The sequence below is a fragment of the Phyllostomus hastatus genome, unplaced genomic scaffold (assembly GCF_019186645.2).
Source record: "Phyllostomus hastatus isolate PE091 unplaced genomic scaffold, TTU_PhHast_1.1 phas_scaffold_1674, whole genome shotgun sequence".
In the NCBI taxonomy this organism is placed as follows: domain Eukaryota; kingdom Metazoa; phylum Chordata; class Mammalia; order Chiroptera; family Phyllostomidae; genus Phyllostomus; species Phyllostomus hastatus.
Genome location: NW_025334011.1, coordinates 4,739,990 through 4,755,733, shown reverse-complemented (window position 1 = coordinate 4,755,733; position 15,744 = coordinate 4,739,990). Strand labels below are relative to the sequence as shown.

The following is a 15,744-nucleotide window of genomic DNA, read 5'->3' as shown; positions in this document are numbered from 1 at the left end:
AATGAGCCACGGAAGACCAACGATTTGCGGGGCGACAGCGGGGCTCGCGGTGAGAGGGCGAGGTAGCGGCGGGGTTTGGCCGAGGTAGGGGAGCCACAGGCGCGGGGACCAGGCGGGGTGGGGGGGCGGGGTGGCAGTCGGGGACGGGTGCGGCTCTCACGGGCCGAATCGCCGCCTCCGCCTCGGGGCACATGACTGCCGGCTCGGCCTCCGCCCCGCCCGCCCGCCTCCCCGCGCAGCTGCTGGCGGTGGCCTCCGGAGTTTGCGGCGAGCGGGGTGGAGAACGTCACGGCCTGCGCGATCCGTTTCTGGCTCCGGAGCTGCGCCAGGCGGGCGCCGCGGGTGCCCTAGCGAGAGAAACCGAAACCAAAGCGTCTCGTACCAGTCCCCGGCCGGCCAGGTGTCCCGAGAGCCCTCGCGCCCCCCTGCGGATCACGGAGCTCAGCGCATCGACCGGCCCGCGGGCGTCCGAGGGTCGTGGCCGCACCGGCGGCCTCTCCCCCTTCCTGTTGGGTCGCCGGCGTTCGTCGCCTTGCCGGTGAGCCGCGCGCATAATGGCCAGGTGCTGCTTCTACGCGGTAGGGACCCTGTCCCTGCTCCTGCTGGTGACCAGCGTCACTCTGCTAGTGGCCAGGGTCTTCCAGAAGGCCGTGGACCAGACGATTGAGAAGGTGAGGCGGAGGGGGGTGTGTGTGTCCGCGCGCCCTGGGAGACCACGCGGGCGGCGGGGTGTGGGGTGTAGGTGGGGAGCACTTCCAGTCCCCCCTCCCACTGCTGAACCCTGTGCAGGGAAGACCTGCACCTCTGCAAACTCTCGATGTTAGAGCTCTCCTTTCTTCCCCGGGTTAGTAGGCAAGGGTTAAAGAAGGATGGAAAGGAATGGCAGGACTACGGTATGTTCCCTTTCTAACAATAAGACTGTGGATCTCGACTTTTTAAAAAGGCCTGCCCTTCTGTTCTATCATTTGTATCTCCACTCCCATCTCCACCCCATCCCTCCCGACACCCAGATCTCTGTTGGGCCCAAACTCATTTCCCTCCCACTTCATGAAAAAACAAAAGTAAATGAACACAACAAAAGAGGCAAGTTTGTTGGCTGCTGGCCGTGGCCTTTGAAGTGGTGTGTGTGGGGGTGGGGTGGGGGTGAGAAGCAGGTGTGTGGTTATTGTGTTCTGGCCTTCCTGGGTTGGGCAGGGCAGTGGGTAGCCAGGGCAGTGGGTAGCCAGGCCAGGCCTCAGGGCTGGGTGACATTTCAGTCCATTCAAGTCTGTGCCTATTCGCCTCCTTAGCAGCGTGCTATTCTTGTACCAACAGTGTGTGGCTTTGTCTCATCATCCATCCTTGCTCTTCTCAAACAGCTATAAGCTTCACACAAAGATGCATTATACTGATTCTTTGAAGAATAGGAATCTGTCACTTCTCCTTTAGTGAGAGGGCTGGAGAGCTAGCTAGTCCTTTTGGAAGGCTTCTCCATCATTTGACTTCATGGGTGATCATTTCTTCTGCTCTTTCTCCCAGAACCACCAATCTGTGTGGAAAGAGCAACAAGAGAGAGTTTTACTCGATCACTTTTTCCTTAAAACACACACATACACACACACACACACACACACACACACACACACAACACTGGAGCAGCCTGACTTCTCCCTCTGGTTTGCACTTGCTGCAGGCCAGATCAAACATCTCAGGGCTTGTCCAGTTTGATCACCGCACCCACTCCCTGCCAGTACAGTTGTCTCATTCTGGGTGGCAACAGACATATTCCTTTAATAGAGGTTTCCCAAACCTCTTGGGAATATTGAGCCATCAATTACTTCAAATCTGGCAGTTAAAGGCAACTTAAAAAAACAAACAAACACTGCCGAGGGAAGGCATAATTTAATTTTTTTAAGTTCACATTGCCAAGGGGAAATAAAGCCCATTGTCTGAGCTTCTTACCATTGTTTTCCCTGAACACCCATGTTCAAGGAAAAAACTGAACTGAATCTTCTTCACTCCCTCCCACCTGAAAATTCATGGCAAAATTGTTTAAGGATGTAAACTCTTGCTTGGGTGACTAGAGTTAACCCAATTATAGTCAATATATGAGTTTTCTTACCTGGCTTTGAAAGGCTGTTTCAGGAGAGCCCTGTGAGATGATGAGCTCCCCAGCGCCTAGGTATTACTGCCTCTCAGATGCTCTGCGGGTCCTAACTTCATAGGGGAGGGGTAGCTGTACAGCATCTAGGCTGGGGCTTGAGTTTGCACTGAGATTTGGTGATAAGCTTTTCAGGTGGTTTTCTCAATGGGGATTGGGCTTTGTGCCAAGTAATAAATTTTAGCACAGGACAAGTGGGCTTTCAGAATTGTCCAACCCCACCAGGAACACTACGTAATGTGGTGCGTGAAACCAAACAGCAGGGCTAGCTTCAGTGGAAAGATATGGGACTATCGTAAGTCAACCAGAGGTTATGTGTCCCCATCATTACCATTCTGCTCTCCTGGATCACCTGTAGCATTGTGGGATAGTGGGAAAGAGTGAGGGTTCGGCAGATCAACCCTCCTGGGCATGAAACCTGGCTCCACCAGTGCAGAAGCTGGCTGACCTTCTGCTAGATAGGTGCTTAACTTTTCCTGATCCTTGATTTCCCCATCTGTAAATAGAAGGGTTATAAGAATTCCTAAGGAAAATGGGTATTTTCAAGGGATATAGTTAGTGCTTTGTAAATGGTAACAGTTTCATATTTTGTGAGAAGTCACATAAGCAAAGAAAAAATACATGAGATTTCAAGTCAGACACCCGTGTTGAAATCCTAGCCTTGCGATCTATATGCTTTTTGATTTTCAGCAAGTTACTTAACTTCTCTGAGCCTTGATTTCACTACTTGGAAAAGCGAGGATGTTAGCTGTCTTGGGCACCATGCTGCATTTATGATAAGACTCACAAAGCTTAAGCTTCTGGCCCCTTACTTGCACAAGTCCTTCCAAAGCTCTGTACCTAATTCTGCATCCAGAATTTTCTTTTTCTTGGGGAGGGCCTCCTCACACTGTGTCAGCTATACACAAACCGTGGACCTGCCTCTGTGTGTGTGTGCTGTCGTGAGACTGAGTATAGCATCTGTGTAGAGCACTCAGCACAGCATCAGGCACTGAATAGGTGATGAATTGTGGCCACTGTCATTATTTCCAATAGTATTATGAACAATTCATTCGCAACTTGCCTTCAATATAGTTGTAATATAATCCACCCTTTTACTCCCTGTTCTTAGTTGTTTCATCTGAAGATTGCCCATGCCCTGGCTTGTCTACATCAAAAGTGGAAGAGAGAAAAGGGATGACATTCTGATGAACTGGTTTGACTAATTGCAAGAAACTTAGTAATATAATTCCTATCAGAAGAATTTGCCTCAAGTGATAATTGCCCTTGAGTCCTGCAACGACCAGAGGTGGTTGAAAGGAGATGTTAATTTGGGCCAGTGCACATAGTGGAAGGAACCAGGACTAGTTGGCCTCACCCTGGGCAAACCCTGTAGTTATTTCTGCTTCACTTTTCTCAAGTGCAATAGAGGCAAAGAGATGCCTCCCTCCTTTACGCCCCCACTCACTTCCTGGGGGATATTCTGAGCCGTGAGCAGGCCTTCTCTATCAAGTGTGTTGATCTCCTTGAAGACAGAGCTTTGCACAGACCCAGCAATCTCTTTTCTTCTGTAGAGCGCAGAAGGACAGGGTTTTATGTTACATTTCATTTCATTTGGCGAGCCCACCGATTGTCCCGGCACCAGTGCAGGGCCCGGTACGTGGCAGGGGCATAACGAATGCCCACGGCCTCTTTGTAGATCATTTTGGTTGAAAGAACAGTGTTCTGAGAATCAGCAGAATGTGTTTAAAATTCCTGTTGCTCTCACTAACAAAGACTTGTATTAAATGGAACAAAACACGTAACAAGTTACTGAACCCCTCAAAACCTGTTTCCTTATTTTGAAATTGGGGGTAGTAAGAAGAGCTTCTTTAGGGTTGCTGCAAGAAGGAAATAAAGTGATTGGTGTAAAGCATCTAGCAAAGTCTCTTGCACAACACCTGGACATTAACAATTGTGTTATTGTTTCTGCTTATTCTTTTCTCATCTAGAAACTGAAGCTTATATTGTCATTAGGGTTCCTTCTAGCTCCCAAATCCTGGGATTCTGTTAATGGTCACGTGACCTGTGCTTGAGAGCAACATTGCAGCCCAGAATATTAATTTTGGCCTTAGATTTGAATTTGAACATATCCCAGAAATGGGGATGCAGAGCTGGCCCAAGCCAGGGCTGGCCAGTAAGAGATGGGCTGGCAAGGGAACCAGTGAGAGGGAAAGAGATGGTTCCCATTCTGCTTCCTATCTGCTTCCCACAGGCCAAGGAAGAACAATAGCATTAGGTCTCAGGGATAAGATGAACAGGACAAACACACTTACCCTTTGCCAAGAACCCGAGCCTCCGGGCAAGGGAGTCCCTGCTGGCCTCTTCTGGGAACCATAGCAACTGTGGAGCTGTTGTGCTGATGCCTCGAGAAACATAATCACTGGTAATTTAACCAGATAGCGTTGATGGGTGAAGATGTACAGGTTTTGTTTTTAAAAGTCAAATTAGTAAAATATTCTTGTTGTTTATGTAAAGATGATCAACTCTATATAATCCTAAAGGGCTCCTTCTTACACATCTGCCTCCTCTCCCGAGTTGCCTTTTTTTCAGAGTTGTGAAGACTTAGATAGAATCTGAGAGTAGGGAAAAACTTTAGCCATCACTTAATCTGATATTTTATAGTCAAGGATACTGCAACTAGGTTCATTTTTAAGTGCATGATGGTAGGCATCAAATTGCCTTTATATTTATATGGCTCTAGGAACACAGATAGGTGACTTATGGAAGGCCGAATGGAAAGGAAGGGGTGGGCGTAGGTGTCAGCTGGGTCTCCTAACTCAGGTTTTCCTCCGAGGAGGACCGTACATCTGGTCGGCAGCGACAGTCCTGGTTTATTTACACTGTTGTCCTGGTGTAATTACCAGCACCCTCTTTCCTTTCAAAAGATTCCTGGTTTGGACAATACATTCTGTCCTCACACATCACACTGTCCTCTACCTCTTGGCATTAAAGGGGGACAATTCTCTCTAAGGAGCTGAGGCCCGCTCAAGCTGGCTCATGAAAGATAGGATTTTTTCTTTTTCTAAAGCTGCAAAAGGAAGCTCATAGAAACTGAAGCATGAGAACCACAGCACAGTAAGGCCTCCTAGAGTGCAGTGGAAACTGGAGAGTCAGTGGGCAGACTGTGCGTCTGCCTGTCTGGCCCCCGGTTCCCCGCCAGCCTGCTTCCTCTGTGTACTTGCCAGCCCGGGCGGCTTTCTCATCCGGGGCTCCCTCAGCCACGGCTCCTCATGACCTTCCAGCTGCTGAGCCTCCCTCAATGAACAGGTTCCATTTCTTAGTTTCTTTTTTCCAAATTTGTCACAGAGCAACATGGCTGGCTTAGCACAAGCAGGAATCATAGATTTATAAACAGTGGCAATAACCTTGCAAGATTCTTTAATACCTAAGCAAAAGTATGCACCTCCTCCCTGGCGTTCAGAAATGTGATCTTGTGATATCAAAATCATATTATGTTTCTTTCAACATCTTACTCATTTGTGGTGACCATGAGTGCATTCAATATTCATGATTAAGGTGAAGAGTAAGCCTATACTCCTCAGTATAGTTCCTTCACTCTAAGAACTGCATCCAAATCACTTAAGGAGGTTTTAAAAACACAGGCCCCACCAGCCCTGTGGAATCAGACTCCTGAGGAGCGGCACCCGGGGTGCAGAGCTGACCGTGAAGTCCACGGCTGGTCTGGGCGGTGATTGTCTTAGCCAACCATGTCTTCCCTCCTTACGATGGCAAGTCCTTTTTTGTACCTTTGTATTTTATTCTTTACGTTTGCTTATTTTTCTGGTAAGGAAAAAAGTGCATGCCATTATAAAAAGTCAGATACAACAAGAATTAATACAGCAGAGATGACTACTGTTAACATGTTGTTGATTATTCTACCTTTCTGTTGATCTGTGTATAGTAAACACATTATTCTACCTTTCTGTTGATCTGTATATAGTGAACACATTACTTCACAAAAGTGGGGTGCTTCTGTTCCCACTCTTTATTTATAATTTCAGCTTTGTTGAGGTATAACTGACATATAAAAGAAATGGCAATGCTAGTTGAGGATATTACTGCTAATACTTGCTATTATTCTGCAAGCTTAAAAGAAAGAAAGAGGGGGTGGGGGAGGGGAAGGCTCTTGCCTGTGGAAACTGTTTTTGCTCTCTTGTTTAATCCAGTGCAAGATTTCGTTCTGTCAGGCCATGGCAAAGAGGCCATCTGTTCTTCTAGCCGTCTGCTTGTTCCTAGGGAAGAATCAGCAGGTGGGATTACAAGATCATTAATGAAAACACAAGATGTTGCCAAGTGGCTGGTCATTTGTGGCCTATCTCACCAAGCTATATACAATATGTACACATCATATACCAGTGAAGGGACTCCTCTTCAGCAGAGCTGGTAGCTAGTCAAAAGCAACTGAGGGAAATAAAGACAATTGTCAGAGTTTTGCTCTCTGTATCTCAAAGCACCCTCAGATGTATAGTCATTCGTTTATTTAGCAAATATTCCCCGAGTGTGGACTCTGTGAGGCAGTGTGCTGAGAGCTGTGGATGCAATACTACACTGGACATGCTCCCTACGCTTACAGATGTCCTAATGTAATTCAGTTTTCTTGGCCTCAGGCCCCATTACACTCTTAAAAATTATTGAGGACCCCAAAGAACTTATGTCTCTCTGGGTTTTATCTCTTTATATTTACAATATTAGAAATTAAAACTGATAAATTTTTGAGACGCAAGACGAGACAAGTACATTTGTGATCAGGGCAATGACATCATTACATACAGGCCATACAGCCTCTGGAAAGCTCTGTTCTGCACTCATGAGAGGAAGGGAGCAAGGCCACTGATGGCTCAGTGTTGTTATGGAAACAGTTTTGACCTTGTGGAGCCCCTGAGAGGACCTTCAGGACCCCCAGGGATCCTCGGACCATACTTGGAGAACTGCTGATCTAGTTTTCATTTCATTAATTATGGTGGTTTTTAGAATAATTTTTAAAAAATAACAAAATATCCTTGTTATATTTCTGCAAGGCCAGTTTGGAGACTATTATTAATGTTTTCACATCAGCAGGATTTTGATTGGTGGGTTGAATATTAAATGTCAAAGGGAGTGGTTTGGGATATCCCTGATTTGGCTCCCTCTTCCAGCTCTCTGTCACACCCCAACGGCTTCCCACTCCCAGGCTCAGTGAAGTGTCCTTTGCCATTGTGTTTGTTCTGTGGCCTTTCTTAGAGCAGAGACATATCTGTTGTATCTGACCCTCTTTAGCAAACAAACCTCTCAGGCTATCACCTCAGGTGTTTTGTTAAGCACTTCAGGTGTTGAAAGCAAATGAGGTGTGTGGAAGTGAATACCATTGCTGTGGTTTCACATGCAAACACACCTACGAGCTCACACCCACTTGACTCATTTACACTGCCCACCCGGCCCCTCCAGCCTCTGAGCTTTATACCCTGTTGAGAGAGACAGACAGAGAGGCAGAATGCCATTGTCTGAGTAATGTACTCATTCTTGCCAGTCCCATTTAAGGCTTTTTGCTTTAAACACTGTACTTTTGGTAATCAAGAGTAATGGAAGGAAGGGGATGTGCAGATAAGCAATCAGTGAAAACATCACTTATTTCATCTTTGAGAGATGTAATTAATCACAATCACACAGGCTGGAAAACAAGACTGGCCCCACCCGTTACACACAGCACCCGGGCATTGCTTTCGTGGCCATGCTTCTTACTTGCTCACATCTTAAAATCCTCTTTCTCTTCCGCTCCTTCGGCCCCTATCCTCACACACACATGTGTTTCCCCAGTTTGCACCTGGTTCTTTTGGTTAAGGATCCAACTGGTAGCTGCTTTTTCCCCCTTCAGGCTGGCCATTCTCAGCCTTGATTTCACATTTGTAATTACCTAGAAGCTTTTCAAAAGTATCCTAGTGGGTGTTTTGTAGCAGGAGCTTTTTCCGGAATAGCTATTTCATCACATTGTCCTGTATATAATTTATAGAGTAGCAGATTACACATGAACTAACATTTGAACCTCGACTGTCAGATCAAATTAGCTGAGATTCTTACAGTTGCAATTAAAGCAAAATGAGTTCAACAACAGTGACATTTAAAAAAAAAGAATGCCAGTGCGTCTGTTCCCAAGTTAAAATAAGGTCAGAGAATAAGGGTAGACTGTTAATGGCAGTTTATTTCTTTTATTTCACTAGAGAATAAAAAATGGTAAGTAGTGCAAATTACTTATATTGCTACAAGAGTCTACATTGGGTTTGCTTAGTGTCAGGGAGAAATTTTTAAAAACAAAGCAAACCAACTGGTGTTGTGATACCTGGTGAGTTTCATTAACCTGGAGCCCAATGAGAATCATGCACTCACTCTGAGGCCAGGTTCTCGAGGTTGTTCTACATTCTCTCTGGGTGAATTTAGACCATGTAGATGGCAGCGTGGATACTGAAAGCGTATTTAATTATTAAGTAGCACTTTGCTGAACTAAAAGAACAATCAGCAGTACTCTTAAGTCCTGGAAGTTTTCCTAAAAGTCCAGAAAAGTCCAATGCAATCCCCTGAGTGCTTCTTTTATCATTTGGAAGTGGCTTTTACCGGGACAGCTGGTTCAACAACCTGCCTGATGTTGCCTTCCCGAACTAGTCAGCCCGGTTAACTTGGATGTTATTGTATCTTGTGACTGTATCAAATCCTGTCAGCTCTTGGCAGAAGCAGCAAATCCAGCCTGCACCTGGGGAACAGTGGTCGGCTGAGTGTTGCTAGTGCATAAAGTATCTACTGGAAGTGACAGATGATGACAGGTGACAGGCTGCATCAAGTCATGGCAGGGCTTAGCACTGCAGGCCAGGGGCCCCGGGTTTTATCCTGTGAACCTTGGAGAGTGTCTGTTCAGATAGGCACTTTTGATAGAACTCTCTGGAGGCTGAGATAGATAATGGATTTGAAAGGAACAAAGCTGGAGAGAAGGAGACCAGTTAGGGGGCCACTCACCATTTTGCCACAGTCCAAGCTGGTGATGCCGTGGACACAAGGATAGAAATGGAGGAGGGGAGGACGAATCAGTAGGACTTAGTGACCGATCAGAGGGGAAAATCATGAGTCCAGTTTTGTTCCCGCTGACTTTGAGTAGTCTGTGAGATGACCAGGTGGGGATTTTACAATGGATCCATACAGTTGAAATGATCTGAGTAATTTCAGACATAAACCTTTCTTGGGGCTGAATTACTGGGACTTGCACATAATTGTTCACTGTTACATGCATGTCCGTTTTGTGCGCTTGACTAAGTATCTTCTTGAGAACATGGCCTGTGCCTGGTGGGCATATAGAAAGAGTGCGCTCTCTCTCTATATATATACACATATATGGTCAGGCACAAATAATGCCCCTCTTTACTACAAAATCTTTTATTATAAAACCATAAGCATGTAATTCTGTAACATAACAATATCACACTCAAGCACACCATATGACATTTTAGGTGAAATGTTCAAATTAAAACTATAAATTATTACACCCCTATTATTACGCTAACAACCACACTCAAGCAGGTGTTACTTCTGCCGGACCCTGTATCTTGGCTAATTAACTGAAAAGTAAGTTTTTCAGTCCAAATGATTGTTTTGGCTGTTGACACTGCAGATTCGCCACATAACTTGATAATCTTTCCAATATTTCTTTTGGTGGTATTGCCCACAGTATTACACCTGGAAAGAACCATCTTGTTCTGCTTGGCTGAAATTAATAAGCAATATCCAAAATCACATTGTAAAACTGACTTAGGACCTTACGCTGATTTTCAATTTAGTGTAACTAGAAAACTCGGCGGATTACAGGGTTTGCGTGGTGGCTGTCCCCAGCGCAGTGGGGTCCTCAGTGAGGAGCATTGGTGGTTTGCAAGCCGCAGCCCTATGTCCTGACTGAGCAAAGGGCCCCTTGTGAACCAGGGGAACTGGCTCGTTCTGTCCTGTGGGATGAATGACTTCTGTGCCAAACATTCTTGGGCTTGGGGTTAGGTTATCACTTGTTGGTTTTCTGAGTCCTTCCTTTGCAGAGCAAGCCCCTGGGAGTATATATAATTGAAAGTCCTCAGGATCTGGGGGCAGGAATGAGAAGTTGAAGGTAAAATGCAGCCGTTTTCTGGACCATCCCACCACAGGATTTGGACAGCACCTCACAACAACAACATGGACAGGGCAGCCACCTGAAACCCTGAGAGCTCAGTTCTTCCTTTCTCACTACCCTGTGTCAGTTCCAGCAGGGAGTTGACCATGACCTCACACAGCTGCCCTAGTTTCTTTTCCTCTAGACGGAAGGGCTGACTCCCCCAGAAGGCCCCAGAGTCCAAGGTACGACTCCACAGCTACAGGGACTCTCTGAGGTAGGGTTGTCAGATAAAACACAGGATGCCTAGTTAAGTTTGAATTTCAGATAAATAATACTGTTTTAGTGAGTCTGTCTCATGCAGTGTTTTGATTCACTTCAGTGTATCAGTTTGTAACATCCTGCCACATTTATTCCATCTCTCACTGATGTATACTTTTTCTTGAATTGTTTGAATGCAAGTTGCAGAGATTGTAAACACTCTGCCCCATATCCTTCCACATGCATCTCCTAAGAAGGAAAGTATTTCTGACATAGCCAGAAGTTTGTGTTTGGGAGATACCTGGGCATCCCATACCTTTATTAGCTGAATCTGGCAGCTCTACCCTGTGGGTGCAGTGGACCAGAAGCTGTGGGAGTGGGCAGACATGGGCTTTGCAAGCCCACAGACCTGCACTTGGTCAGCTTCAACATGGCCTGCTGGCTCTGTGAGCTCAAGAAAGCCAGTGCCACCATTTCCTCGTCTGCAAAATGAGCCTTTGCAGGGCCAGTGTAAGGCTGTGAGGCCACAAAACCCCAGCACAGCACCTGACAACTGGAGACTCCCCGTGAGTAGCAGCTGGCCGTGGTAATAGTGACAGTTGTCCTTCTCTGAGCGAAACGGCAGGGGAAAGAGATAAAAATAAGAAGCAACCGTTTTAGAAATGTTAGCAGCTGTATTCATGCACTTCCCTCTGTCCTCTCCTTTCCTACATGTACACACACACATGCTGACTCCTCAGAAGGTTTGCAGTGGGTTCCATGACAGATGTCCAGCCTTAGGGAGTGGAGGAAAAGAGACGCATTAAAGGTGCAGGAAAAGCCAGCGCTCTTGAGGGCAAGATGCAAATGGAATAAAAAGTGGTGTGAGACTTGTGTGGGCCTCACCTCAGCTAAGGGCGGCCAGGGAAAGGCGAGTGACGGTGGTGGAAACAGACAGCATAGACAACCCCAGCTTGTAAGGACATCTGTCAGTGTGACTCTGGCAAGCTGTCAAACATCGTTTTTTTTGTTAGGATTTTCTTTTTTTTTTTTTCTTTAAGTTAAGGAATCAGGTCTACTTAATATTTATTTCCATCCTGAAACTTCCTGAATCAACTTAGAGGAGAAGGTTCGTGTTGGACTGTCCTAAGAACAGCCTCCCTCTGGACCAGATTTTGCCTTCCTCCTTCTTCCCAGAAACTCTGCCCTTTGTCTTTGGACTTTCTCGGTTGCCCAAGAGCTGGATACAGACCAGGCAAGGTACCCTCGGGCAGTTTACCATCTGTTCATTCACATTTACGGCTCTTTCGAGGTTTGTAATTCTGAGCTGCTTTTTTTTTTTTACTTTAATAAACAAATGAAACTGCAAATCTCTTCTCACTCTGGAATTCTCCACACACGATGATGCCTGTCAGGAAAAGCTGGTGAGGGATACAGAATGCTAAATCAATCATCCAGAGAATGATCGGAAATGAAATACCGTAGAGCCTGCTGTGGGGGATGGGGGCTCTTGGAGCTTTTGTGGGAGAGCTGACCACAGCTGAGGAGGCATCGCCCTCGCCTTTGTTTTGCAAAAACGGAGGGAAAGCTTAGATGACGTTGGTTCTCTTTGTCTCCACTCCTCCATTCCCTTAGGGACTATTAATAACATTTTCTAGAATCTGAGTTTTCTTCTTACATTTTCACTTAAAAAATTATAAGGGAACAATTATGTTTTCCCTGCTTATAGAAGTCACTTCTTTCTGTTATAAGACATCCAAACAATGTAGAAAAGCTTAATGGAGAGAATGGATGACTCCTCGTGATTCTGTCCCACAGAGATCAGTACTTTCAGTCATTTCGTGTGGAGGCTCAGAGATGCTGAGGGTAACTTACAGTATCTCACCTCCATGTTTTCATGTTTGCATTTCATTGTCTTGTCCACACACACACAGTTCACATTGTCAGCTTTTCCATTTGACACAGACCACAAGCATGTTTCTTATTTCTGTGCAGTGTTTATAACTGTGATTGCTTACATCCGCTCCAACCTGTGAATTACTGTAATTTACTAAGCCATTCTTTTCCTGTTCAACATTTTGCTTATTTCTAATTTAATGCTAATTCCTGGTTGTTTCAACGTAAACTGAATTATATATAGGGCTGGAAGAGAGGATCATGACTACAGACTTTCTGTTTGTTTTTTGTTTTTCTCTTATTGTTTAACATTTGCTGGGTTGTCTATATTTGAGAAGACTAATGAGAGTGACAAGATTCCTTCTGTAATTCAAGCCAAGTCCTAGAACCCTGTCTCTCTGATCCCCAACTTGAAGGTGGTAGTGATCGACACCGCCCTTTATTGAACACTTTTTTATAAAAAGATTTTATTTATTTATTTTTAGAGAAAGGGGAAGGAAGGGGGAAAGAGAGGAACATTAACAACAATGTGTGGTTGCCTCTCATATACCTGCTATTGGAGACCTGGCCCACAACCCGGGCATGTGCCCTGACTGGGAATAGAACCTGTTACCCTTTGATTCACAGGCCCGAGCTCAATCCACTGAGCCACATCAGCCAGGTTATTGAGCATTTTGGGTGCAGGCTGAGATAGGCTGTCTGCTGAGAGCTCATTTCCTCCTTACAGTAATTCTGGTCAGGCCCCCTTTTCCACTGTGTCCGTGGCACCTTCTTAACACTTCTCTCTTGTGTCAGTTCAAACAAGGCAGTGTTGCACAATAAAACAACATAGGCCAAGAGAGAGTAACTGAAAGGATTCTTGCACGAGGGAAAGGACTATTGCAGTGGGAGGAGGAGGGGAGAACCTCTGACTGTATGATGTGTGGGAGACTCCAGGGCTTTTCTTGTTCTGGGAGATGCAAACAGGTCTAGAAGGAGGGAAACTCAACCAAAGCCTGGCTAACAAGCATTTTTCCCCCAGCTTTTTTGTAGTGTGACTGACAAATAAAAATCGTAGATGTTTAAGGTGTGCAACAGGGTGTTTGATAAGCATATACATTGTGAGGTGATGATCACAATCAAGCTAGTGACCGTATCCACCCCCTCACAGAGTGTGGCGTTGTGATGCTCTCTCAGTAGCGTTCAGGTGTGCAGGACAGCACTGTCAGCTATAGTCACCGTGCTGCAGGTACCAGGCAGTTTGTTCCCACTGATTTGTGGGAGCAACTGCTGATCAGTTATGGGGCAAAGAACGGAGGGGGCGCCTGAAGGTGTGTTTAGGTAACAACGGGGGATGTCTGGGAACCTTACCTAAGGTGTATGGGAAACGGCGTTTCTTTGCAGTAAGCCATTTCCTCGAACACAAAAGGAGGGTCCCTGACCCAGGGTTGGTTCCCAGGACCATGGGCTCTGGTGAAATTCACCTCCTCCAGGTTTGCAGTGAGTCTGGGGCTGGGAGGCTAGCTCCACCCCCTGTTCGCAGACTTCAGGCATTCTCCTAACCCTTTTGAGCTTCACTCTTCTGAAGTGTAAAATTGGGAAGATGAGTGTCACCTTTTATACCATCAGGGCGTTTAGCTGAGATAAAGAGACAACAAACAAAGTGCCCAGCTCTTCATAATGTTCTGCAGCTCAAAAACCTTCCACAGCTCCCGGTGGTGACATCAGATAAAGTCTAGACTCCTGTCGCCTCCTCAGCCCATCTCTCTAAATGACTCTCCCTACTCCCTGTAAAACTCACAGTCACACCTAATACCATCCATCTCTGTATCTTTGATTGTCTCCTTTTCCACAGCCACTGTCTTTCTGATTTAGCAGAGGGCTCCAGGAAAGACGGCCATGGAGCAGGCGGGAGGAAGGGCTTGCTCTGTCCAGCCAGACGGAAGAGTTGATTCAACCCTGGTTGTCAGGCACCCACCCCGTGACCTCCTTTTACTTTCCAAATGTTTATTCCTTCTTCCTGGTTCACCTTAAGCACCACCTTTCTCCCCCTTGGTTCAGAAAGTCCATTGTCTGAACACTACAGAGACCACTAGAGTCCTTGGCCATTCACCACCTGCTGCTTTATATGGTTGACGATATGCATGTGTGTGTTGATATTCCCTTAAACAGAGGGCAAGCTCCGGGAACACAGAAGCCATACCTATGTTGCTGGGTGTCTCCTACAGTGTTTTCACGATTCACATCAGAGTTCTATACTTTGCCAGAAAACCATGGGTATAGCGCGCCTCTAAACAGCTGTTAGTAAAAGGGGTCATGAAGGGACACAGATTTTTCTTTCCACCCACAAAAGGACCTGGCTACTCTTAGCTCTTGAGGGTGCTGGATTACCGATAAGATGCACACGCTGATAGGCGTTAGAGCTGCGTGTTTCGGTGATTCTAATGAAGCTATTGCTTTCTCCGTGTCTGAGTGTGACTTCAATGGCCAGTGAACAGCCGCTTCCTCTGGGTGCACTTCCAAGGCTCCCGCAAAGGCGTGTAGCTGCCCCCCTGTGCTGCCAGGCCTGGGCCTGCAGCTTTGCGTTTGACCCTTCATGGCTTTCTCCTGCTTCTCTCTCTCTCAATGTCTCTGGCCGTTTTTCTCTCATAGCATCTTCTGAGCAAAGTCAGTGGAAGCTAGTGTGTAAATGTTCTAGTACTGTATTCTGTTGATTGAACAGATATTTCCCCGGCAACTGCATTGTTTTAGACACTGTGGGAAGGATTAAAGGGAAAAAAAGCCCTCTGTATTTGTAGGTCAACACCTTTTGGGCTTATAGGAAAAATCTTTTTTCTAATTTTAGGTAGAGAGAAGAAGGGAGAGAGAGAAACATCGACTGTGTTGTTGTACTTATTAATGCATTCATTGGTTGTTTCCTGTATGTGCCCCAGCTGGGGACTGAACCTATAACCCTGGTGTGTCAGGACGACGCTCCAGCCAACTGACCTACCTGGCCAGCACAGCGCCTTCTATTTTGAGAAGCCAACAGCTAACCTAATATGTTACCATATTGAGTCGCTGTCCTTTCCTTTTCCTTTTCCGTTGCTAGTGTCACCTGCTTCATGGTGATTACTGTTAACTTGTATTTTGAGAAGATATTTTCTATTTGACACTATTTCCCTAAGAAGTTCTCATAGATATAATGTGTTATGTGGTCGAAAAGAGCCATCCAGTTGAAGGGAACTACTGAAGGAGTTCATGGAAGAGGGACAATTATTTCCTTACCCTTTTCTGGAGATTTATAGACAAGAAAAAGAGGTTCTTATTTTAATGAAATCAGACATCTTTTAAAATATCTATGGGTCTTCAAAATCCTCTAGGAGACAAGTTATTA

At 45.9% G+C, this 15,744-nt stretch overlaps 1 protein-coding gene across 2 annotated transcripts in view; it reads left to right on the top strand.

The window, feature by feature from the left end:
- Nucleotides 1–254: 254 nt before the first annotated feature.
- The window catches only part of SCARB2 (scavenger receptor class B member 2), a 59,188-nt gene continuing 43,698 nt past the window's right edge, over nucleotides 255–15,744 (top strand). Inside the window, exon 1 of one of the 2 annotated variants that reach the window (XM_045857953.1) lies at nucleotides 255–671. In XM_045857953.1, coding sequence (XP_045713909.1) covers nucleotides 555–671 — 117 coding nt within the window. In that variant the 5' untranslated portion in view covers nucleotides 255–554. The remainder of the gene's footprint in view (nucleotides 672–15,744) is intronic. The other variant, XM_045857954.1, reaches the window with a different exon arrangement.